Source organism: Clarias gariepinus, chromosome 10 (genome assembly GCF_024256425.1).
Source record: "Clarias gariepinus isolate MV-2021 ecotype Netherlands chromosome 10, CGAR_prim_01v2, whole genome shotgun sequence".
Classification (NCBI taxonomy): Eukaryota; Metazoa; Chordata; class Actinopteri; order Siluriformes; family Clariidae; genus Clarias; species Clarias gariepinus.
Window position 1 is genome coordinate 27,682,173 of NC_071109.1, and position 24,161 is coordinate 27,706,333.

At 38.9% G+C, this 24,161-nt stretch overlaps 2 protein-coding genes across 2 annotated transcripts in view; one reads left to right on the forward strand and one right to left on the reverse strand.

The window, feature by feature from the left end:
• dock4 (dedicator of cytokinesis 4) overlaps nucleotides 1-11,207 on the reverse strand; it is a 107,883-nt gene extending 96,676 nt beyond the window's left edge. Inside the window, exon 1 of the mRNA XM_053505832.1 lies at nucleotides 11,094-11,207. Coding sequence (XP_053361807.1) covers nucleotides 11,094-11,130 — 37 coding nt within the window. The 5' untranslated portion in view covers nucleotides 11,131-11,207. The remainder of the gene's footprint in view (nucleotides 1-11,093) is intronic.
• Nucleotides 11,208-11,381: 174 nt separating this feature from the next.
• znf277 (zinc finger protein 277) lies at nucleotides 11,382-23,616 on the forward strand. The gene is made up of 12 exons (XM_053505102.1): nucleotides 11,382-11,443; nucleotides 14,945-15,155; nucleotides 15,878-15,966; nucleotides 16,511-16,593; nucleotides 17,510-17,601; nucleotides 18,085-18,195; nucleotides 18,439-18,571; nucleotides 19,303-19,370; nucleotides 19,487-19,583; nucleotides 20,300-20,342; nucleotides 20,428-20,602; nucleotides 22,769-23,616. The coding sequence occupies exons 1-12, from the start codon at nucleotides 11,410-11,412 to the stop codon at nucleotides 22,956-22,958; spliced, it is 1,326 nt and encodes a 441-aa protein (XP_053361077.1). The 5' UTR covers nucleotides 11,382-11,409; the 3' UTR covers nucleotides 22,959-23,616.
• The last annotated feature ends 545 nt before the right edge of the window (nucleotides 23,617-24,161 follow it).

Below are 24,161 nucleotides of genomic sequence, written 5' to 3' on the forward strand. Positions count from 1 at the left end.
CTGTAACTGTTATGCTGCGGTATGACGGATAGAGCAGGACATAATTATGCAGTATGTCATGTATGGAGCTGGATACAACAGTTATGCTGCATTACTGTATGTCATGTATGGAGCTGGATATATCCATTATGCTGCGGTACGATAAGTATGGAGCTGGATATAACCGTTATGCTGCTATATTATATTATGAACTGTATGGAGCTGGATGAAACAGTAATGCGGTGTTATATCATGTGTGGAGCTGGATATCGCCGCTATGCAATAGTGTGTCATGTACAAAGCTGGACAAAACCGTTATGCTGCAGTTTTTTATGTATGAAGCTGGAAACAACGTTATACTACATTATGTCATGTATGGAGCTGGACATTACCATTATGCTGCGGTATGTCATGCATGCGGCTGGACGTAACCCTTATGTATGGAGCTGGGCATACTGTAACTGTTATACTGTTATGCACGTAATATGTTATAGAGCTGGACATAACCATTATTCTGCGGTATGCCATGTATGGAGCTGGGTACAACTGTTATGCTGTGTTATGTCATGTATAAAGCTGGGCATAAACGTTATGATGCTGTATGTCATGTATGGAGCTGGACATAACCGTTATGCTGCGTTACATATCATGTTTAAAGCTGGGCAAAACCATTACGCTGCAGTATGACATGTATGGAGCTGGGCATACTATAACTCTTATGTTAGTATGACGTATAGATCTGAACATTATGTATGAAGCTGGACATAACTGTTATGCTACATTATGTCATGTATGGATTTGGATATAACCATTATGCTGTGGTTTGTCATGTACATTATGAATCCATATGGAGCTGGATATACTTTAGTGTGTGTTATTGAATTCCCCAAACTTTAACCACTAAGACATAATTTCTCCCAATTTTTGTTTCCTCATTCGACTTATAAAAAAATAATAAATCATACACAGGAGTGTGTACTGTAGACTCTGAGATGTGGCTTTCTGATGGTACTGTAACTGACAACATTCTGATAGTTCTGGTCCAGATGGTCTGTAGGTGGTGTGCCTTTTGCTCGTTCTAGTTCAGGAACAAAGTGAAATGGAGATTACTTGCTTAAGCAGAAAGGTTGCTGCATTCGTCATCTGGGAATCATCCATTAAAGAAAGAGGAATGACAGATTTTACAGCTCATGGACATGAAACAGTCTGGTCCAAGTAATATCGGTCCATTGCTTTGAAGAGCAGCTTGGAAACATTGTGAATATATTAAAAATATTCATAATGCTGTGAATTATTATGTAAATGTGCAATGAGTGGAACCAACGTTAAGGATACGACATGACTGCATAGAGGCGTTACCGGAGTACTGGACAGGTTCGAGTTGGATTAAATCTACACATTTTTGTACAAAGAAAAAAAAACCTATAGCAAAGAAACTCTCTTGAGTGTTTTAATCCCGTCCCCACCCTTGCCCTGTAAGTCGTACTCTGATTGTGTTCACCTTCTGTGTCGGTCCATGATTCGTCTGTTTACTAATACCTTAGTAGGAGTGTAGAAAAATTAGGCGGAAATAAGAGAAGAAGGTTATATTCACTGGTCTACAGGGGGAAAAACAGCCAGAATGACAGACACAGAGGTGAAGCAGAGCAAGATCCCACATCTGCTCCAAGTCAAAGGCTGATGAACAACAGGCTGAGACTCTGAGAGATAAGAGGCTGTTCCTCAGGGAGATAAGAGACGAGCAAAGGCTTATTAATCCCTCTGACCACAGCCATAAAAGCCACTTGAAGGTCCTAGATTTGACTATTTCTGTAACACGTTAACACAGGTCTCATACTGTAAGTCCCCAGAAGGATTATCTTAGCGCTCCAGATGACATACACATCACATTATGCCTTTGTTTCACTCCTCTCCCGAACACTCTGTTTCAGTGTCTATGTAAAAACAGCAGAGGCGAACATCAACTCAGGGGAGGGTTTCTGTTATATGAGGTCACATAAGTGGGAAAATCTAACTGGTTTGTTTCTGTATGCACACTAAAAAACATCTAAAATGGCTAAAAAGTGAATTCTGCATAATAACGACTCTTTAGCATCGATTTGACTTTTTTGTGTTCATAAGTAAATTCTATTTTTGCAATGTCATTATGAATTTCTTGCTACTTTTACATCGTATGCAATCAGTCCTCAGCCTAAGCATCAGTTCCGTCCAATAAACTCCGAAAGGAAGGATCCTGGCCAGTTGGTACACGGTTATTTTTGCACACGAGAACCCCTTCAGTTCTGAAAGAGTATCACTGAAGCGAAGCCGGCATTGTGAGAGATAAAATATCAGACTAACAGACTAACTGATATCCTGCAGAACGCACTATTCACACCTTTTCCTCATGATACGAGCGGTTGGCAACGTAGAGTGTTGTTTTGTGCCAGCGCTCAGATCTTACCCACACATAACGCTCTAACTCTGAAATGTTCTGGTCTGCAAGTTTTCAGCACTGTGCTACTGGAAAGCCTCCGGGTGTTGCGCAACCTTTTCTCAGTTTATGACACGCAATATTTCGTTTAAAGAAACAATACTACTTTTAAGATCTCTTGTCACTGCGTAGTGTTACACTTCAATCAGGATCCAGTAGCTACGGTTCCATGGGCAGTATTTCTTTAGAACTGTTTACACTGATGCTGATCTGATAAGATGTGCATTTACCGTACATGCTTACAGCATTTAATCAGATTGAACCTTTTTCGACATGTGCAAAGTGCTTCCGTACTACAACATACTGTATAACAGCAATGAAATATAAAAGCAGAAAAAGTAGATTTTCTCTCTCTCTCTCTCTCTGATTCATGTATCACCACAAAGCAATCAGCCAGTAAACTAGCTTCCAGTTTGATCAGTAATGACCGATCAGTCTTGGATATAACTGATTCTGTGCCGAGTGCGTTAGCTTCTGAGTGGTGCAGCAGAAACACATTTTTAAGACATTACAGTATCAAAAGTTGTGCCTATTAAAAAGTCTCCGAATCTCGGCGAGTCTCAGACCCACTCATTACACACTCCTACACCAGTGACAAACCATAACGTGCTAATTCGTCTCACAACACGCATGTTACAGTATAAGCTGTTGGGAAGCTATCAAATCAGGCCAAGATATAAAACCTTCGAGCTTTGACAAAATTTTTCTTCTTTTTTTTTACGTTTCAATGTCATAAAATTGTAAAAAAAAAAAAATTTTAAATGTTAAATGGACTTTTAAAATTTGCAATATTAATCAAATCAGCACCTAGGTGTCATGATAATATGGTATCGGGTGGTGACTGGTGATTCCCATCATGGGAAATGTAAGAAAATCATTGTCAATCCTCAGCCAGAGAACCAGTGGATTAAAGTCTATTCATATAGAATGAAAGCAAATCTACCCTCCTGGAAAGTCGTCATGTCACCTAATGTTACCCCCATATAGAATATGTTTATTCCAAGAGAAACAATCAGATCAAGTGATACAATACTGTATGACTAAGATTTACCTACTGAATGGATTTTGAAAGGTTTATACACAACCCCCCCTACCCCCCCACCCCCCCCCCCGCTTCCCATTGAAAATTCATTCCAATCGGACTCATATTTAAATGCTGTTTTTTTATTCCAACTGGGACATTATTTCAATTACGAATGGAATATTAGGGTCCATGTAAATGCATCTAATGTTATTATGGCACTTCTATAGTGACTTTTAAGTGACTCTGCCTAATAATGAGAAAGTGACAGGTGATAATTCTGGCTGGTCCCCATAATAATAATAATAATAATAATAACAATAATAATTAGTATCTAAATGAAAGATTTTACATTAAGTCTAAGCATGTATTAGCACAAGCCAAATGCTATCCTTAAAAATGCTTAAATACGTCATTTGACTTTGAATGATGGCAGAGTTTATATTTAAATTTATTTTGAATTAGTTGACCTATATTTATAGAGTGAAAATTAAAACAAAAATTACTGTCACTTTCTAAAAGGAAATCATGAGGACGAAATCGTATAATGTTATACATTATTTAACTTTATTGTTTAAAATGAATTCTTATTTATTTACCCAGAGTAATTATTTTTGCCCTCAACAATTAGCTTGATTTTACAAGGGGCGTTCAAGTCAAACCGGGACTATTGATAAGAGAACACAGTAATGAATGTGTTTTTTGCGCAAATTTGGTGACAAGTTAGCTGTTTTTTTTATTATTATTTAAGGATCAGGTGTTCCTGAGAACGTTTGCGGGAACGACTGCAGCAGGCCCCGAGACACCTTGGCCAGGATCGTCATTCCTGGATGTACAGGCTTCATTAAAACGCTTGCGCCATTCAAAGGTTTTACTGCGGCTAAGAGTTTCATGACAGTATTTAGCTTCAAGTCTTTTGCAAAGGTCAATGTCAAAACCGTTTTCATGTCTGTATTATTCTGCTCATGAAACGAGAAGTTCCAGTTTGACTTGAACACCCTTCTTGAGATAAATTCGTCAGCTTCAGATTTTCTCAATAAGTAGTAATTCCAAATCATAGAATGAATAGCGATACAATAACATTTGAAAAGAATACTCATTGGAAACCAACTACTACCATGTAATGCACATGTAATATCACTTTCAGGACACAGACTCATTTTTGTTTTTTTTAAGTCTGACATAAAGACACATTTATTCTGAGCTCTTTTTATGCATTAAGTGACACCATAGGTTTCAAATATTTTAGAAAACATGTCTTACAAGAAGCATGTGGGCTCTTCCGCATCCAAATGTGGATTTTATTTTAAAAAATGTAAAATAATACAAAACAAATCTATTAGTATTCATACAGTGACATTAGCCCCACCAGCCGTGATGTATACTAAGGCTTCCCAGCTCCGAGCTCTAACAGTGCCTGTGTGTGTTTGCGCCGCTCGCTTTCCCCTTTTTCGGCGTCCCTTGCTCCCTCCTTCTGTCCGCCTGCCCATGAACCAGGGCAGAGCCCAAGCAGTGCCAGCATGTGACAGAGAGCAGAGGCTTATCTATATGCCAAACACACTCCTGTCATAAATACACTCTCAGAAGCCTAAGAGTGTGAGATCAGGATGTTACGACAGGCCTCACTTCCTTTGCAGATGTAGACTACAGTCTCCTCAGGGACGCCGCTACTGAAGTGGGCCATGAGTGAACGCTTCGAGTTCAACTAGTTCCCTTGAGGGAAGATGTCAGATAGGGTTCGATTACAAAGGCTGGATACATGGAGTGTTAAATCACACATCACTTACAGTAACAACACAATATTTACCCGATCCAGGATACAGTGTGTTTGATTAAGTGTCTGGTGCTTTTCTGTCTGTAGAAATATTCAGAAAGTCTGCAGTTCTACAGCTCTGTCCTTTGGCAGAATTTGCACTTTATTGGTCACTTTATGTCACCTCACGACAATCAAACATCATGCAAGTTCACTTGGAAGTGCACCACGATGCTCATACACTCACGTTGTGGTTGCTGTTCCCTCACTGGACTGAAAATACACCAGAATTCAACTCAAATGGATTAAAAGCTGATTCTGCAGGAGTACCAACGGCAAAGTAGATTTGGTCCAGATCCAACAGAAATCATCATTCGTTTTCAGACAGGAATGATTGAGTTGAATATCGACCCGAGTGCACGAAAAAAGCCAACATGCTGCTGTAATTTTTTCAGTAGAAAGGACCGAGCAACGTCCGGGTCTGAAAAACGGTTCCAACATGTTCCTTGAATTGACCACTAGGCTGGCTTCAAAAGTGATTAAATACCTATAGACCCCATGTTTAAACGTCCAACTTCACAACAGAAATGATCAATTTTGGCACACTAAACAGTTTTGGTCTCCATAGCTAGGTTTTCCATTCATGGCAACTATACAGAGTGAATTTCTAATAACATTTATGAAAGGCAGTGATGGCTCCAATGGTTAAGGCTGTAGGTTACTGGATTTCTGATTTGCCCCACTGTTGAGCCCTTGAGTAGGGCCCTTATCTCTTTCTGCTCCATGGGAGCTGACCCCAGCTTCTCAACTGGGATATATGAAAAAATTCTTTCACTTTGCTGTAAAGTTCTCGGACCTTTATGTGCTTCCATCAAGGGGTCACCAAAGCAGACCATCAGATCCGGACACAACTTGGCACGGATACCCTTCCTGATAAGATTCTCCCATTTTATCCAGGCTTGGGACTGGCACTGCACTTAATAGCTGGGACTTGAACCCAGGCCTTCCACATGGCAGGCAAGAAACCTAACCATGAGCCACCAATGCTCCATACTGTGCTGTAAACTACAGTACATGTAACAAATAATGATATCCTAATCTTAACATTAGCCACCTTAGCACTTTAGCTCAGCTAAAGCTAAGCTAGCTAGTTTGTGGTAACTGAGATTAGTAGTCATGTTCCAACCAACAGCCATATTTTTCTTTGCCCTATTTGCCTATTTAGTAGCGGTTCGCTGGTCTGGGGGTACGATTCTTGCTTTGGGTGCAGGAGGTCCCAGGTTCAAATCCTGGATGAGGCTAGTCTTTACGCGGCACTGGTTAAGGCTGTTGGACACTGCATTATTGATCAGAAGGTTGGGGGTTTGAGTCCCTTTAGCTAGACCCAGGGGTGCTGAAATCTGGCTGACCCTGTGCTCTGACCCCAGCTTTCTAACTGGGATATGCAAAAAAAATAAATTTTTACTGTGCTGTATGTAACAAGTAATGGAACTGATATTATTTATGGATTAACCAGGATTAGTCAGCTCATGCCAAGATGGTGACGACCAAAACATATGGATGACGTCATGGAGGGTTTATATGGCTTTTATACAGTCTATAATAGAAAGCTGTTAAATTCAACTATAAGGTAAAAAAAACACTTAATCTAAATGACAGACTGTAGACCTACAGAAATGTCATGGACAGAAAAAAGAAAATCGAGTGTGCATGTAATACGTGTAACACTGGCGCCTTGCACCTCCAGGGTCTGGGTTCGATTCCCGTCTCTGTGTGGGTGGAGTTTGCAGGATAACAGGATAAAGCGGTATAGAAGATGAGTGAGTGAGTGAGTGAATCTACCCAAACCAAATCACGCTGATTTGGACGATTTCATGTGAACGTGCCCTAAAATTCAATATTTTGTGTAAACAAATATGAGGTCTATAATGAGAATGCTGTGCTGTCTGCTGATCATTAGTTAGCTCCCGCTGCACTTTTTTTTTCTTTTTTTTTTTTTTTTAGAACATATGGCTCTTCCAGCTGCAAACTAAAACTTTTTGGACTGAAAAAGGAAACCTCTCTTGATGGCGAAATGTCCTGATTGCTCTATAGAGGCATGTGCTGTGGGAGAATTACAGTATAACACAGATGGCACATCAATCCTTATATCAACCAAGAGGAAGGAGCAGCCAAGATTACAGTATGCATGTGTGTGTGTGTGTGTACTGTATCTGTGTATCTGTATGTGCGCAGACATCTCTCCTGGACTCCATCCATATTTCATGAATGATAAAGGTTTCAGTAGCTGTGTGCGCTAATATAAAAGCCCTTCTCCATGTTCTGCTTGAACGCGCTCCGAGTCCTACTCCAGCTTCTCTCTATAAAGCGTTCTCTTTACTCTTTTTTCTTTCTATTTTCTTCAGTGCTTTATGCAGAGGCAGGGAGGACAATATTACTCGCTGCTGCTGTCTCTCTCTCTCTCTCTCTCTTGTCCTGCTTCATTCTTTCATTCTCTTCTCATTTCAAGGCTGTCTGTGCTGAGAGTCTGCGGCATGAGCTCAAGCTGTGTCTTGAGGTCCTGTGATCTCTGGTCCATGTGAAAACTGTAACCTTATACAAGAAGATATATACATTTGGTGTTTTTTTGGTGTTTTTTAATGAGCTGACACACGCCAGTGGCTCAACAGCATTACTGAAAATGTTGTACATACACGCTGCTCTTTCACCGTTTCGTAGTCATTTTTAAGTCTGAGTTTTGCCTGTTATGAGTTTTGTGGGCGTCACTGAATAAATGTAAATCTGCCGCGCTGTGAAAGGCATTTATTAACATACGCAGCTTGTGTGAAAAGAATCAGCATTACTGAGACTTGTACTGTAAATCCTGCAAATCATCTTTTCGGCTTATGAAATGAAAGAATCATATTAAAGAACTCGACACACAAGAGATTGATGAATAATTCCAATTGAATTAAATCGTCTTCCATTTTACAAGACATACTCAGCATTAAAGAAAAATATTTAATTTATTAATTATTCGGATCTCAATACATACTGTAGGAAAGACAACGATGTGTCGTTTCCCTTCTGTCCACCTTTGCATTTTCTGAAATGAGAAATTCTTCACTCTGCCTAGTCGACTTGTACAATATATTTTTCATTTTTCGAACTATTACTATACAACAGTTCTGACCAAGTAATCTGATTGGACGAGAGACCATTTCACGAATGGTCATAATGGACGGTAACAGCACTGGGATGTTCCACTATGCAGCACGTATCACTCCACGTCACAGGTTTTCTAAAAACGGTGATTGCACGAATGACAGCATGTGTGATTGTCGGTCGGTACGATCCACAATATTGAGGAGAGAGCAACTGCCTGCCCAAACCCACGTTCAACATCAGTCAGAGATAGACCTTAAATGAGAAAACACATCTGATAATGCTCTGTCATTTTAAACAACACTTTGTTGACTTTCTTCTAAATCATTCCGATTAGCCTCATTGTTGTTTTACTTCAAATCTAGCAAGCTTCTAAAACAAGGTTGCATCCCAAATCTGTCTCTAACCCCTGATCAAGGGCACTACTTAAGGGCTAAATAAACAAACACATCATATTCTTTGGACAACAAAAAGTGTTTGTTGAACTGTTGTATAAAAGCAATATCACACTCAAAGTTGTGCTGTTGTGCCGAATATCAACACGGCTGTGATACCTTTGGCGCTCAGGTGCTCCCTTGTGCCTACGACAGTATATCAACAGTATTATCAACGTAAATAATAATCTACAACACACTTATAGAAAAGCACAAAATGTAAATTCAGTATAGAATTTTGTTTATGATCTAAAGATGAATCCATTAACTACAACGGCAATTCTTCAGGAAATAGACTTGCCGCAGAAATCGCAAGGTTCTTTAAAGATCCCAGAATAGGGCACATGATTCCTCACAGACTCACAGGTCTCTCGGGGCTAAGGTGGCTGGAAACGGGTCAGTAATAGCATGTCACTGTAAACGTAGCGTTCAGGCAAGCTTCTGGCTAAGGACACGCTACGTACTCTGTCTTTTCCTGTTACAAGCGGCGAGACGACTCTGTCCACTAGGCGCTAGCCTCGAGGAGATCCTAATCGGATTTTGACAGATCTGGCCGACTACAGCCATCTGACAAGATCTATCGCTCAACCTGTCAGCTTCATTATAACAAAAGCACACGAGACACCTACCCAAAACTGTTTATGTGCCTTCCTAGCTGTGTTTTTAAGACGGCTGATTCTGTGAGACTGTTCCAGACAGTTTAATATTCCCGGAAACAAGATACACAGAGAATATCTAAAATCAGAACAGGCCTATAATATCATAATGATAGTGAAGGTGAGATTGTGTTCTGTACCAGACAGTAAACAGACAGACATTTATTTAGCAAGGCAACACGCGCTGCGGTCATTTCATACAGGAACCACAAAACCTCAATCATTATCTAAATTGGTGAGTCAGTGACCAATAACACATCAGCAACTCCCTTTAATGTGTTTATTTATCACGCTGCGATACACTGAGAATTGGTTCTTCTGGAAAAAGACATGATTACAAATACTTTCCATAGTATGTATATGTATGCATGTAGCTATGTTGGATGGATTTATAGATAGATTGATATGAGGCGCGTTCAAGTCAAACAGGAACTTTTGACGCAAGTAAAAATGTCCTTTATTTCTTTATATGATCCCCTGCCACACTAATGCACTCACCCAGCATTTCACTAATGCTTTTATACCATTAAGACAGAACATTTTCTCAGGACGCCAGGGCCATGATCGGTCTGCCTGCTTCACGACTGAAACACTGGCCACCAAGGAACTCCTTTTATGGTCATTTCCTTTACAATGCATAACCTCATACTGCCCATCGCACCACTTGCACATTGAGTCCTGGCATCGCTCCAAGTCATTTCAACATGTTCGGGCCATTAAAGGAGTTCCTGGGAGGCTAGCATTTCAGCAGTGATAACACAAAGCAAAGCAGGCGGACTGAAAAAAATGTCTACATTAATATTATTCAAGATATAGTGAAACACTGGGGTAAGAGAGGGCGTTTTTTTCTTATAGCTGTGATCCGTTATTGTACACAAGCAAAAGTCCCGGGTTGACCTGAACACCCCATAGATACACACATAGATATACTGTAGGTCTAAATACATAGATAGATATAATTTAATACCTATACAATAAACAAATGTATAAGCATATCGATATGGATACATTTAGTTTATTATTGTTTTTTTTCCCCTGACAGGTGGAATAACTGAGTGGCTCATTCTTTCTTCAAATCTTTCACTTCAATCGCCGTTCACAGGATTATTTTAAATTCAAATATACATTCCAAATAAATAACATGTGCGATAAATAAATCCTTATTATCTCCATATTTTTTAAATTCCTGATTTAAATTAATTAAGATATAATAATACACAACTGTCTCAATGTGTCAATGTTTATTTGAAATGTCCATTTTTCAGTCAACAAATCATGCATTTTCTCTCATAACCTGCAATCAAACGTGCAATAAAACCTATCACTGCTTTCTATGATGAAAAAAAAAAGAAAGAAAAAAATGCAAATCTTTTTTCAATTAAACACCTTTCAGGTAATTCCTTATGCATTTAACACTGCTGTCAAAGCAATTAAAAAAAAACAATCAATCATGTAAATTCTGATCTCTTTATCAATGTCAAATAATAAACCAGCTGTTATTTGATGTGCATGTTGCTCCACATCTCATCTCATCTCATCTGATGTGATCTGATCTGCGCCCATGATATTTCCCCCACCTGCACTAATGCACCAGTCATATTATTTCAATTATAAAACGAAAATGCAATCTTACCCACGCCATATTTTTCGTGCTCGGTCGGTATCCACATTTTTTTTGTCTCTTCTTTCACAACAAGCGCATGTCAGCTATAGACCAGGGGAATTAAAAGCCATACGCTCCATACTGCTGGCGCGCGCTGGATGTCTGTGTATTGTTCCGAGCGCAGACGCTCAGCTCAGCATCCTTCCGATACTACAGTCTCCTCACAGCAATGCACCATGGGAAACCGAGTCACTGAGGAGGACGAACGACTACAAGCCCCATAAAACCGGACGGGCTCGGGCAGGGGCGTGCGTGCGAGCGAGTCACGTGACTGGGTTGCTTCAAGATGGCGGCTGTCAAGGCGAGTGCAGAGCTAACAGGTAGGGAGCGCGTGCTGCTGTGTGTTTATTAGTGACAGTTGGGAAAAACATTTAGATGTATTTATATGTTCTGGCGTTTTGTAGAATTGTTCGTTTTAATGTTGCTGCACTTTAGCTTAGTTTAGGACGAAAGTGAAGAAAGAGCTACATGTTCTTGACATATTAATGTCCCGAATTTCACAAAGTCACAAGTATCTATCTATCTATCTATCTATTTATCTATCTATCTGTCTGTCTATCTATCTATCTATCTATCTATCTATCTATCTATCTGTCTGTCTGTCTGACTGACTATCTGTCTGACTATCTGTCTGTCTGTCTGTCTGACTATCTGTCTGTCTGACTGACTGACTGACTATCTGTCTGTCTGTCTGTCTGACTGACTATCTGTCTGTCTGTCTGACTGACTATCTGTCTGTCTGTCTGACTGACTATCTGTCTGTCTGTCTGACTGACTATCTGTCTGTCTGACTGACTGACTATCTGTCTGTCTGTCTGACTGACTATCTGTCTGACTGACTATCTGTCTGACTGACTATCTGTCTGTCTGACTGACTGACTATCTGTCTGTCTGTCTGACTGACTATCTGTCTGTCTGTCTGACTGACTATCTGTCTGTCTGTCTGACTGACTATCTGTCTGTCTGTCTGACTGACTATCTGTCTGTCTGTCTGACTGACTATCTGTCTGACTGACTATCTGCCTGTCTGTCTGTCTGACTATCTGTCTGTCTGTCTGACTGACTATCTGTCTGACTGACTATCTGTCTGTCTGTCTGACTGACTATCTGTCTGACTGACTATCTGTCTGTCTGTCTGACTGACTATCTGTCTGTCTGTCTGACTGACTATCTGTCTGACTGACTGTCTGTCTGACTGACTATCTGTCTGTCTGTCTGTCTGACTATCTGTCTGTCTGTCTGACTATCTGTCTGACTGACTATCTGTCTGACTGACTATCTGTCTGACTGACTATCTGTCTGACTATCTGTCTGACTATCTGTCTGACTGACTATCTGTCTGTCTGTCTGTCTGACTATCTATCTGTCTGTCTGTCTGTCTGTCTGTCTGACTATCTGTCTGTCTGTCTGACTGACTATCTGTCTGTCTGTCTGACTGTCTGTCTGACTGTCTGTCTGTCTGACTGTCTGTCTGTCTGTCCGACTGTCTGTCTGTCTGACTATCTGTCTTTCTGTTTGTCTCACTATCTATCTGTCTGTCTGTCTGACTATCTATCTGTCTGTCTGTCTGACTATCTATCTTTCTGTCTGTCTAACTATCTGTCTGACTGACTATCTGTCTGTCTGGCTGACTATCTATTTGTCTGACTATCTATCTGTCTGTCTGTCTGACTGTCTGTCTGTCTGACTATCTATCTGTCTGTCTGTCTGACTGTCTGTCTGTCTGACTATCTATCTGTCTGTCTGTCTAACTATCTATCTGTCTGACTGTCTGTCTGGCTGACTATCTGTCTGTCTGTCTGACTATCTATTTGTCTGACTGTCTGTCTGACTATCTATTTGTCTGACTATCTGTCTGTCTGACTGTCTGTCTGACTGTCTGACTGTCTGACTATCTGTCTGTCTGACTGTCTGACTATCTATCTGTCTGTCTGACTGTCTGACTATCTATCTGTCTGTCTGTCTGACTGACTATCTATCTGTCTGTCTGTCTGACTGACTATCTGTCTGTCTGTCTGACTATCGATCTGTCCGTCTGTCTGACTATCGATCTGTCCGTCTGTCTGACTATCGATCTGTCCGTCTGTCTGACTATCGATCCATCTATCTGCCTGTGTCTGTCCTATTGATTGGATATCATCAAGGTAAAAAGTTTTCTCAGGACACTGGAGCCATGATCAGACTGTGTTCACTGGATCTGAAATGCTGGCCTCCCAAGAATTCCTATAAAGGCCCAAACATGAGGAAATGGTTAGGAGCGAGGTCAGGACTGTATGGTTGATGTGGAAATAACTTCCAGCCAAAGTCCTATAATGTGCAAGTGGTGTTGATAAATGATGACAGGTTATCCGTCAATTTTCATCAGGCATTCTACTCGCTGAATATTCACAGGAATAACTGCAGTGGGCTCCAAGCCACCATGTTTACACCATTCCCACCGTAAAACTATTAATTTTACACCTTCATTCATGAGAAATTTTATCACAAATCCCAGTTTGACTTGAGCGCCCCTCAAACATCCATAACACGCATGTCTCCAATAAAGGTTTGTTTGATGTAAATGACTATTTGATACACAAGGTTGTAAACATTCTCTTGTGATTTAATTTCATCCATAATTTTCCAGTTGAAATGCCGGGGAATCTGAAAAAAAAAAACAACAACCAAGATGTATAGTTTTTTTGCTTAGTCGTTATTAATATCTACAGCCAAAATTTCTCAGATTTTATTTCCTGTGTTCAGTGTGGCATCTGTGTTTGGTTTCAGCCTACGATTCTTTGATGTTTTGTGATTCTTTTGTGTTGCGATTGATGTATTGTCATACTGACTCCGAAAGCGTTCATTTACTCAGTCATCTTCTATAACGTTTTATGATGTATACAGAACATGCAAACTCGATAAACTTAGTTAAATTTGTCTTTTCCCTTTTATTTACCTTTTATTTTATTTTTCATATTTATTTCTTATGCATAGTCTTTTATTTTAAGGTCACAAGCAGTTGTATAAGCATTTCACTACATATCAGACTGTGCATGACTGTGTATGTGACAAATAAAATTTGAATTTTGAATTTAACCACAGACCCGAGATGGGAATCAAACCCTCGACCCTGAAGGTGCTAACTGCTACCATGCTAGACTGTCAAGTGGATATTTTAGAATTTTTGCAAGTTTAAAGTGTTGTCATTGCTGTATAATTCTACAGGTGGCATGCTTTAATCTGTTCACACACTGGCAGGCAGCACAGCATCCCTAATAGAAATGTTATTAGACTAAACAAAGATGCAGAATCTAATGACATTTGCTTTAGCTAGAGTTCAGCTCCAGGAGTTTTAGTAAACACTCCATGGCATTAAAAATAAAAGAATAAAAGTTTAGCACTGTGGTATTTCCAATTTAATAACGACAACAACAAAAAGGAAAGAAAACAGCAAACTAATGATCAGTGAATGGATCACAGGCTGTAATGAGCCCTCAACTTTTTTTAAACTTAAATTTTTGTCCTTTTAAAATATGATTTATCTGTTTTGATCAATTGATCTGTTTCATCAGATTCATTTATCATTTGTCTTTTGTGTACAAGAGTTTAAATTTGTGCTTGCAAGTCATAGTATGTCATTTGTAACTTTATGATTATTTTGAGCCCAAATTATGGCAGTTTGAATGATCAGGAAAGTAAAAATGTTCCAAATACTTGAGAAATGTGAAATTTTATTTTTTCAATTACCCAAATACCTGTTTTTTTCTGTAATACATCCTCTAGAAGACTGTAATAGTGCGTAATCTGTGCTGATGTACTTGACTTTCTGTGTCCTCTTTTAGGTGAGCAGGATTGTATTCTTGAGCCGCTGTGCTTTCCTGAGCACCTGACTCCTAATGTTACCGTCTCCTCCATGGATGGCAGTTGTCCGGTGTGCTGTGTGCTGTGCTCACACACAGCTCCTCTCTCGGATAAAGACCGGCTCCTGAAGCACCTGCTGCTGGAGCACAAACTTGTCATCGCTGACATCAAGCTCGTGGCTGACTTCCCAAAGTATGACCGTAAACAATTCCGTAATTCTGTTCTTGAGGAAGCTTTCCAAAGTGTCAGAGATTATGGATATGAATGTTTCAGTAATGGGTAGTAAAACTCTGCAGTCTTTTTTTCTTACCAGTGTTTTCTAACCCATTTGCCTTCAAATGCATGGACATTTTCTCATTTTTTTACAGTATAGACTAATCATGAAAAACTAAGAAATGACAAATTGATCGACTCAAAACTTATTTTATATGTGTATATATACTATAGATATATTAAGTGTCTTGCATAAGTATTCACCCCCATAAACTTTTCCACATTTTTTGTTGTGTTTCTTTGTTTTAATGGTTCTGTGGCTCTTCAATAAAAGTGTCTTAACAGTTAAATTATTCCTTCAGTGAAGTGTCCTGTAAATGTGAATATTTTTTACGCCTTTATTTAAAAGGAATATTGTCACAAGTCCAGGTTTGACTTGAACGCTGGCACTAAAGCTGCACATGAACTTGAATGCGCTTTACATTAGATCATATTTTTTAAAATATGCATATACAGTATCTGTATTTTAACAGTTAAACTTTTCTTCCAGTATAGAAAATTTAATTCTGTACATTCGTGACTGCTGGTATTATGGATATATATGTATGTATGAGACTGTAGGACATCATAAAGTACATCAGAAGACTCTGGGAGCTTTAAAAATCGAAGCAATAATGAAAAACATTGCTTCTCTGTTGCAGGTACATGCTTTACTGGAAGAAAAGGTTTACAGAGCAGCCCATTACAGACTTTTGCAGCGTCATCAAGACCAACTCTGACGGACCTGCTGGTAAGCCGGAGTATTTATTTATTTATTTATTTATTTTTCCCCTCGGAAAGATTTACCACAAAGCTTGGAAATATAAAGAGCTTGGTGATATGAAAGTGTAGATTTAAACACTGATAACCTCGACGATTTAAAAAATATTCCGTCTTCTCACAGTTATTTTTCCCTCTTCAATTTGTGTCTGCATTGACGCCTGGATTTTACACATGTTCATCTCTATATTCATATCCTAAGGCAACAAGGCAGGGTTAAAGGTAAAAAGAAAACCAAAAAGGTTCCTGGAAATAAGCATAAATGATCTATGTTGTCCAAGAATAACATATTGAGTTGTTGTTCAAACGAATACACATTTTATTGAATTATTTTGTAGTGATTTTGTTTACGCATTATTACTTGTTTATAATAAATGGGTCCAATAATTCTGGAAGGCAAGTTCACTAAGTTGTTTCATATCAACATCTCTTCAATAAGAGACAGACCTGTGCTGCATGTACCTGTCGGAAGTTTTTAACCAGCACATCTATCTGTGACCCTCTTTGTGTTTTAGAGCTGCAGGAGTTCTACTTCCTCCTGTGTGACATTCTGCCCGAGGACCGTATCCTTCGAGAGGAGCTCCAGCAGAAACGATTGGTGTGCTGCATAAATATTGTATATTTATTATTTGGGCTCAATTTCTTCCCCCCCACGTGAAGTTTAGGCTATACCTCCAAAGTGAGATATTACAGCCCCATAGTGTGAACATACTGTATGAAGGGCATTCGAGTCAAACCAGGACTTTTGATTGTGCAGAATAACGGAATACATACTATTTTCTTGTCTCTATACAATCCCTAATTGCCTTTAGTGTAGGTGTGTGTTTGTGTGTTTTGGTGAGTTCAGGTCCCCAGCAACGTTGTTTCTTTTGCAACAATGAAGTCTTATGGCAAGCCCGTCAACTATCTCTTGCGGTGTCACCTTGACTGGATGAATACAACAACAATTCCAGTGAAAGTAAACACCCCCCAAAAAAAAAAAACAGTTCCAGTTTACCGCACATCTACGAACAGCATAAACCTGATATTTCTCTGAAATCATATAAAAGTGATTAGCAGCACCCTGAGCAGTCCAAGCTCCCTCGTGCATTGTTTTTGTGGGTATATAATGAGTCAACATCATCATCTCGCACACACACACACACATCTCTGGGAAAATCTGCGATCGCCGTTGCTAGGCAACCCTGCATCGCCATCACCGGTGCCGCATCGTAGCAGGCCGCTGGTAAACGAACCGCAGCAACCTTTCCCTGATGTTTGCTGCAACACACACAGAGAAAACTTCACGTGCTCGTGCTTAATTAAGTAGATTTATACGATGACGCTCGTCATGTATGCATTTATGGATCTTCATATTGTACATGTGACATAATGTGTTACTGTACATGATACTATATCTGTACTCAAGAATTGAAATGAATAAATCTTGTTTTTTGTTTTTTAATCTGATTGTGCACTTCGTAAAGTGTTATTGTGTTTTGTTTACTGGGGGGGATTTGCTGTATGTCGAGCAGGAGGAGGTTCTTGAACAGCAGCAGAAGGAACGAGACGATACCAGCTTTCAGCGCAGCTGCATGTTTTGTAATGAAGACTTTACAGGAAACAGGTAATAGCTGCTGCTGCTTCTCTCTCTCTCTCTCTCTCTCTCTCTCTCGCTCTCTTGTGCAGTTTTTTTTATTTCTGACAAATAAACATATCGAGGATGTCCTCATTTCCAGGTGTATCAGCAATATGCTTCTTTTTTTTTTTTGTTTTATTTGTTTTGCCCTACTTTTTCCAGGAACAAGCCTAGCTTTTAAAATATATATATAAAGAAGGAATGTTTTTTTATGATAAATGACTGATCCCTAGAGCCATCCTCTAAATAATAATAATAAAAAAAATGTACCCATCTTCTCTAACCATATGCTGTCATTTAAATGTAATACAGACCTTTTTCTTTGGAGTGTTACATTAATGAACCATTAAAGCAGAAAACAGTATAATCTGGAAATCTTAATTGTGTGTGATCATATCATTAATTTATAGCCGAGGCAGTGTAAGTTTCTCCTCTCGTCATGCTCTGATTGTGCTCCTCATCTTTCCCTAGGTCTGTGCTGCTCAATCACATGGCCAGAGAGCACTCCTTCAGCATCGGCCTGCCCGACAACATCGTCTACTGCTCACAGTTCCTCGATACACTGGAGAACAAACTGGACAAGTAATCCTGCAGCTGCTGCGCGCACACACACACACACACACACACACACCACAGATTACTGCTCAGATGCCCAAGATCTAATAAGGCAGAAAGGATGATGCTTTGATTAGAGTGCCCTCCTTTGGTGACTATGTGGAGTTGCCACAACAACAAAAGAAAAGTGCAGGCCTATTTACAGTAGAAATAAACAAGGCATGGTTCTGTTCCTTAAAGGTTTTTTTTTCTTCTTTTTTACTTTTACAGTATGCAGTGTCTGTACTGTGAGAAAATCTTTAGAGACAAGACGACCCTGAAGGATCACATGAGAAAGAAGCAACACAGACGCATCAACGCCAACAATCACGACTATGATCGCTTCTACGTCATCAATTATTTGGTAAAGGCTAAAGCGCAGTATTGGTGCTGATTTCAATTATTGCCTGATGTGCTCGTCGACACAGACGCAACCATTCATCCATACGTTCATATAATACAGAAAATGTGTGTGGCCAAAGAAGCTACTTCTGAAGTTTGTTCAACATGCAGATGACCAATCTTGCTTCCCTAAAAATTTAAATTAAAAAAATGTAATTTAAATTAAATTTTAAGTTTAAGTTGCCGTTTTGGAGAGATGGTTTTATATGTGCTCCACAAATGGCCAGAAATGGCTGTCTCCCTTCAGACGATTTAATTGCAATAATTAAAATGCACATGATTTGTAGTTCTTTGATTATTGAGACTAAAATTAGTATAAGTTTCTAGAAGCATATGACAGAAAAATTTTAAATTAAATTAAAGCATTTAGTGCAAATTGCTGGTGATGGATTTATTTTTCCTCCAAAATAATCTGTAGTGTCCGTAACCATATAAAATTCATGTTGCAATATTTTAACAATTTTACGTTTCAAAAAATATACTTTTTCAGGTTTGTCTTTTCATGTGAAATTTAATTCGGGCCAAGTTTCATATGAATAACCATTTGAATTTAAAAAAAGGTATGGACACTATGTGTATATTTGGCCATATGTCTTAAAGTTCATTCTGAAAAGATTTTGCTGATATCTAATTTTAAAAGAACAAACTGAAATATTAAGTGTTTTTTCTTTTTCTTTTTCTTTTTCTCTTCAGGAGCTGGGGAAAACCTGGGAAGAAGTGCAGTCTGAGGACGACAGGGAGCTGCAGGAAGATGAAGACGAGTAAGAGCCTTCGTCATCTTTCCATGATAAAAACGGTTCCTATGATTAAGTTCCCTGCACATAGATCATGAGATCAGCTGCTACATATTTGTGCGATTTCTCTGTGTTGTGTGCAGTGACTGGTCCGATTGGCAGGCTCACCCAGTGTCTGCTGTGTGTCTGTTCTGTGAGCGGCAGGAAGAAACCATGGACATGATCTACACCCACATGCAGGTTATTATTGAGATTCCCACTTAGAGTTCATGTGTTATGAATTTGATATTGCTTGAGAATGGAAAAAAGTAGTGCTGTTTTTAAGGAATCAACATCACTTTTCAACAGTCCATTACTTCATGTCCTGAAATGTTTTATTTTTGCCATACTACAACAATTTGCCTCACCGGTTTCAATTAATCAGTTTGGAAGCACGATTAGAGAAAATAGTTTCCTGTAAAGCTGTGCTGATGGTGAATAATCCTGCTGTAATTTCAAAAATTCCAACAAAACAGAGTTCACAGTCCTATACAGTGGAAAACAGCTCTGAGATTCTTGGGATTCCCCTCGCAATTTAAAAGCGCGGTGACGACATTGTTACGTTTCACTGAGATTCAATTCCTCAGGCGCAATTACGTGTTTTGGCCACATGATGGCAGTGTACAGAAAAGGAGACTGATGTAGTCAAGTGGATTGGTTTACTTTACATTTTTTATTTGTGTCAGAGGCGTATAAGACTCACTTTGTCAGATTTAAGAACAAATCAGACTTACGAATGTGCTCCCAGAACGGAACTTGTTCGTAAATGACATAAAGAACGAGTTTATCATTTGTTCTAACCCTTTGCTTTGACTCTTGTATCTACATATTCAACATCTCTTGTGGCATTTAGCCCTTCATTTAAAATTTATTTCAGCATGTTCCTTTTTGTTTGTTTGTTTGTTTGTTTGTTTCAGGAAGCTCATCAATTTGATCTCCATAAATTAAAAGCAGATCTCAGTAAGTACTATACCGTCTCAGCTATAATGTGGTCCATTGATACAGGAAATACAACTCCACTTTTGTCATACTGTTTCCTGTCCAGACTTAAAGTTCTACCAGCAAGTCAAACTCGTAAACTACATCCGGCGTGAGCTTCACCAGTGCCGCTGCCATGGCTGCCAGAGGAAGTTCGAAACCAAAGAGGAAGTGGTGCAGCACCTGCAGGACGCTGGTCACGTGATGCAGCTTCCAGACAGCACACACTGGGACCAACCACAGTGAGTCAAGAATGCACTAAACACCCTTTATTACAGTATGTTGTGTTTAATAATCAGTTATACAGAAAACCACAGTAATAAGTGTTATGTGTTGTGCAATTTTAAATTCAGAAGGTGCGAATTTATTCCCTACAACAGGGGTTCAAATCAAATTCAATATAGTGATATTTAGGTTAGAAGACACCACAGAACCTTCACCTTTTTCTGCTGTAGACCTTGGAGAGTCGACGTGGCCTTGTACTTTGGAAAATTGTCATGTTAGAATATACAAGAGCGTCCCATACGCAGATTTCGTGACGTGGAATTCAATTCAATTCAGTTCAGTTCAAGGCTTGTCTAGGTGTTGTCTGGCTGCGTAGTATCAGCTTTCTTCTGTGCAATCATTTGTGTTCAAGTACCACTTTATTCTTCTTCTTGAAACACCACCACCACCCCTTTTTTTTTCAGGCAGCCTCTAGTTCTCTCAAGGTTGTTTATGGGTTTTCTTTGGCATCATGAACAATTTATCTGAAAGTAGTGGGTGAAATCTCTCTTGGGCTTAGTATCAACAGGACCTTTTTTTCACCCATTTATCAAATGAGAGATCTTTTTATATCCTTTTCCTGATTTATAAAATGTAACTACCTTATTACGCAGGTCCATTGGCAGTTCTTTTGTTTTTCCCAACGGTGCAGAATACAGTTAGGGCATCACCTCATGAGCTGAGAAACTCACTGACTATTTATACACAGACAATAATTACAACTACACTGAGTCACAGGAATTTTCCCCCAATAGCCATTTAAACCTGTGTGTCAACCTGTGTGTTTATAATGTGGCCAAATGTGACCTGTGTGACTGATATAAACACCATTTACAGCGAGGCGCTGCACACACACTTCGAACATTTACATTGCGCATACCGCGGTAAATTACCATGCTAATAGTGTGTATGTTAGTTTCTTTCAAAATAAATACACTCACAGATGACAACAAAGTAATATTGTTCGTCTTTTTCATTCCATTATCGTATATTTTGGCGCATTCAGTAAATGGCAATTTTTAACAATTTCTTTCAGGGTATGCGAACTTTTAAGCACAACTGTAATTTGTGTTTGAATAGTTAGTTAAAAAAGGAGTAATATTTTTGCCTCCTTCAATTTCTCATCAGAGCTCTCTAGTACTGCTCTACAGTACACACCCACGAATTAACGGTAGTGATGGGTCATTCATGAACAATTAGTTCTTTTTAAACGAATCTTTAATGTGATTCAGAAGAACAAGTAGTCTTGGAGAGTAATTTGTTCATTTTTTACTGGGCGCGGATGCACAAAACCTCCGTGGGTTATGTACAGGAAACAGAAATGTGTAGTTACCTATGAGTCTTTTCAGTCCGAATCTTTCGTTCTTTTGTCACGTGACTCCCATAGGCGCTATGCAATGCAGTACACAGGAAGCAGAGCTGATTGGTTCTCAAAGATTCTTCTAGTCTCGAGTCGGTTGTTCTTTTGTCTCGTTACTCCCATAGACGCTATGAAGTGCGGTAGATTCAAAAGAATGAACGACTCAGACTAGAAGATATGAGAGACGAGCTACTCATTCTGTTTATTATAATATGTCCTTAGCAGCAATTGTAATATTTTCAATAATGGAACCATAGCCAAAATTTGTCTATGTAGACGTATTGGGGGTCTGTTTATTGAAAATTTTATTTTATTTCTAATTAAAAGAATGAAATTAACTAAATGACTTAAAAAAAAAAAGATTCATTCATTTTTATGGATGAGATTCAAAGAACCGAGTTACTAAAATGATTCAAGCTTCCCATCACGAGTTAACGGAAGAAGTTGTTACATGCTTACCGGAAAACAAACTAGTGACATGAGGTTTTTGGTGGTACAGAAGTCTAGACCAACATCAAGTGCAAAAAGTGCAACAGGTGACAGAAGAACAACGCACAAAACTACAATTATTACAGAATGCCAGATGCATTAAAAAACACTCAAGACAATATAATAATTGTATAATGTGACCACATTATCACTTAAGCATAAATAGTCTACCTGTGAGAGTACTATAATATTTAGAAAACCAGGATTAGGCAATTGTTGTGTTATAACATGTCCTTGATTCTAAGGTTTAACATGCTTTCCTGATTTAGTTTCTCTCCATCCCATTCATTTGTAGGTACTACTTCCCGACATACGAGAACGACGCTCTCCTCACCGCTCTGTCCGACAGCGAGAGCGAGTCTGAAGGAGCGGACCAGAGCTCAGACGTCCCTGTGTTCTCAGAGGACATCTCCAACTTGAAGGCCTTAAAACAGAACAGTGTGCTGAACAAACTCCTCAAGAATGGAGGCAGCAATACAAACTGAAATCTCTCCAGTACACATGAACATTAGTGCTGTTTTGCACTGGATGCAAACGCTTACTGTCTTAAGTACAGTGTCTCCTTCACCGCAGAAAATATCTGCACAATAGAATAGCAGGCTCTATTCCTGCAGCAGTAAACTGGGAATAATAGAGTGATAGTTATGTGTTTCATTAAACACAGTTTATCCTAGCAGAGATGCCTTAAGGAGTAGAGCACTATTGCGTTAATCTAGGGTAGAAAATCATACTTGCACAGTTTCTCATGCTGTACATACTCGATTAGTTTCAAAAGAAACACTAATTTCTGCTAAGATAATGAATGTATACTCAAGTCTAAATCTTGTCATTCATCAATATTTTTATATTGGAAGTGAAATCATAATTATTACGAGTAATAAAGTAAATAAAGTTAATATAGCAGAATTTGATGTGTGTTCTACGTTTGTCTTACGAGAGGCGTTCAAGTCGACATGATGCTTTAATTGTGCAGAATAACAGAACACAGTTAGGAGAGTAAAAACTCTTATTTCGCTATATAATCCCCTGATACACTAATGCACTTATCCCAGTGTTTCTAAAGTGCTTGGATACCATCAAGGTACGCTTACTCAGTACGCTGGAGCCAAACCTAAGAAAATTGATTATGTAAAGAAATATACAGTATATCAACTATCATATGCATCATATATATAGAAGAATAAATGTAATTTTTTACAGTTATACTGGTTTTTATTTTGCACAATCAAAAGTCGCAGGCTGTGTTAATAAAACTACAGTATGCAAAACTAGAATGAGGTCATTCCCACCTGTGGATCAAATCCCAATACAGACACGGATAGGGAAATTACCTTACACTGCAGAAACAGATAGTGCCACTGTCTTGCACATCTAGTGTAGAAGCAAACAAAGAATAGGCAGTGAGTCATTTGTACAAGGACATTAAGATTTTGTTTTTGGTGTGTGTGCATGTGAATGTTCTCAAGGTCTCTGCTTTGTAACTGAGTGAAACACAAGAACTTTCCTCTGATAGGCACCCTCCCATTTTCTTGAATTCTGCAGTAGGTACAGTCTCTCTTCTTATATACTGTATAAATACTGTGATAATAACATCAATAACATGATAATTTAGCTACAGTTATAACAAAAATAAAAAATAGCTGTTTATATGTCAACACTATCAGCAATATTTTAGACACAAAACTATA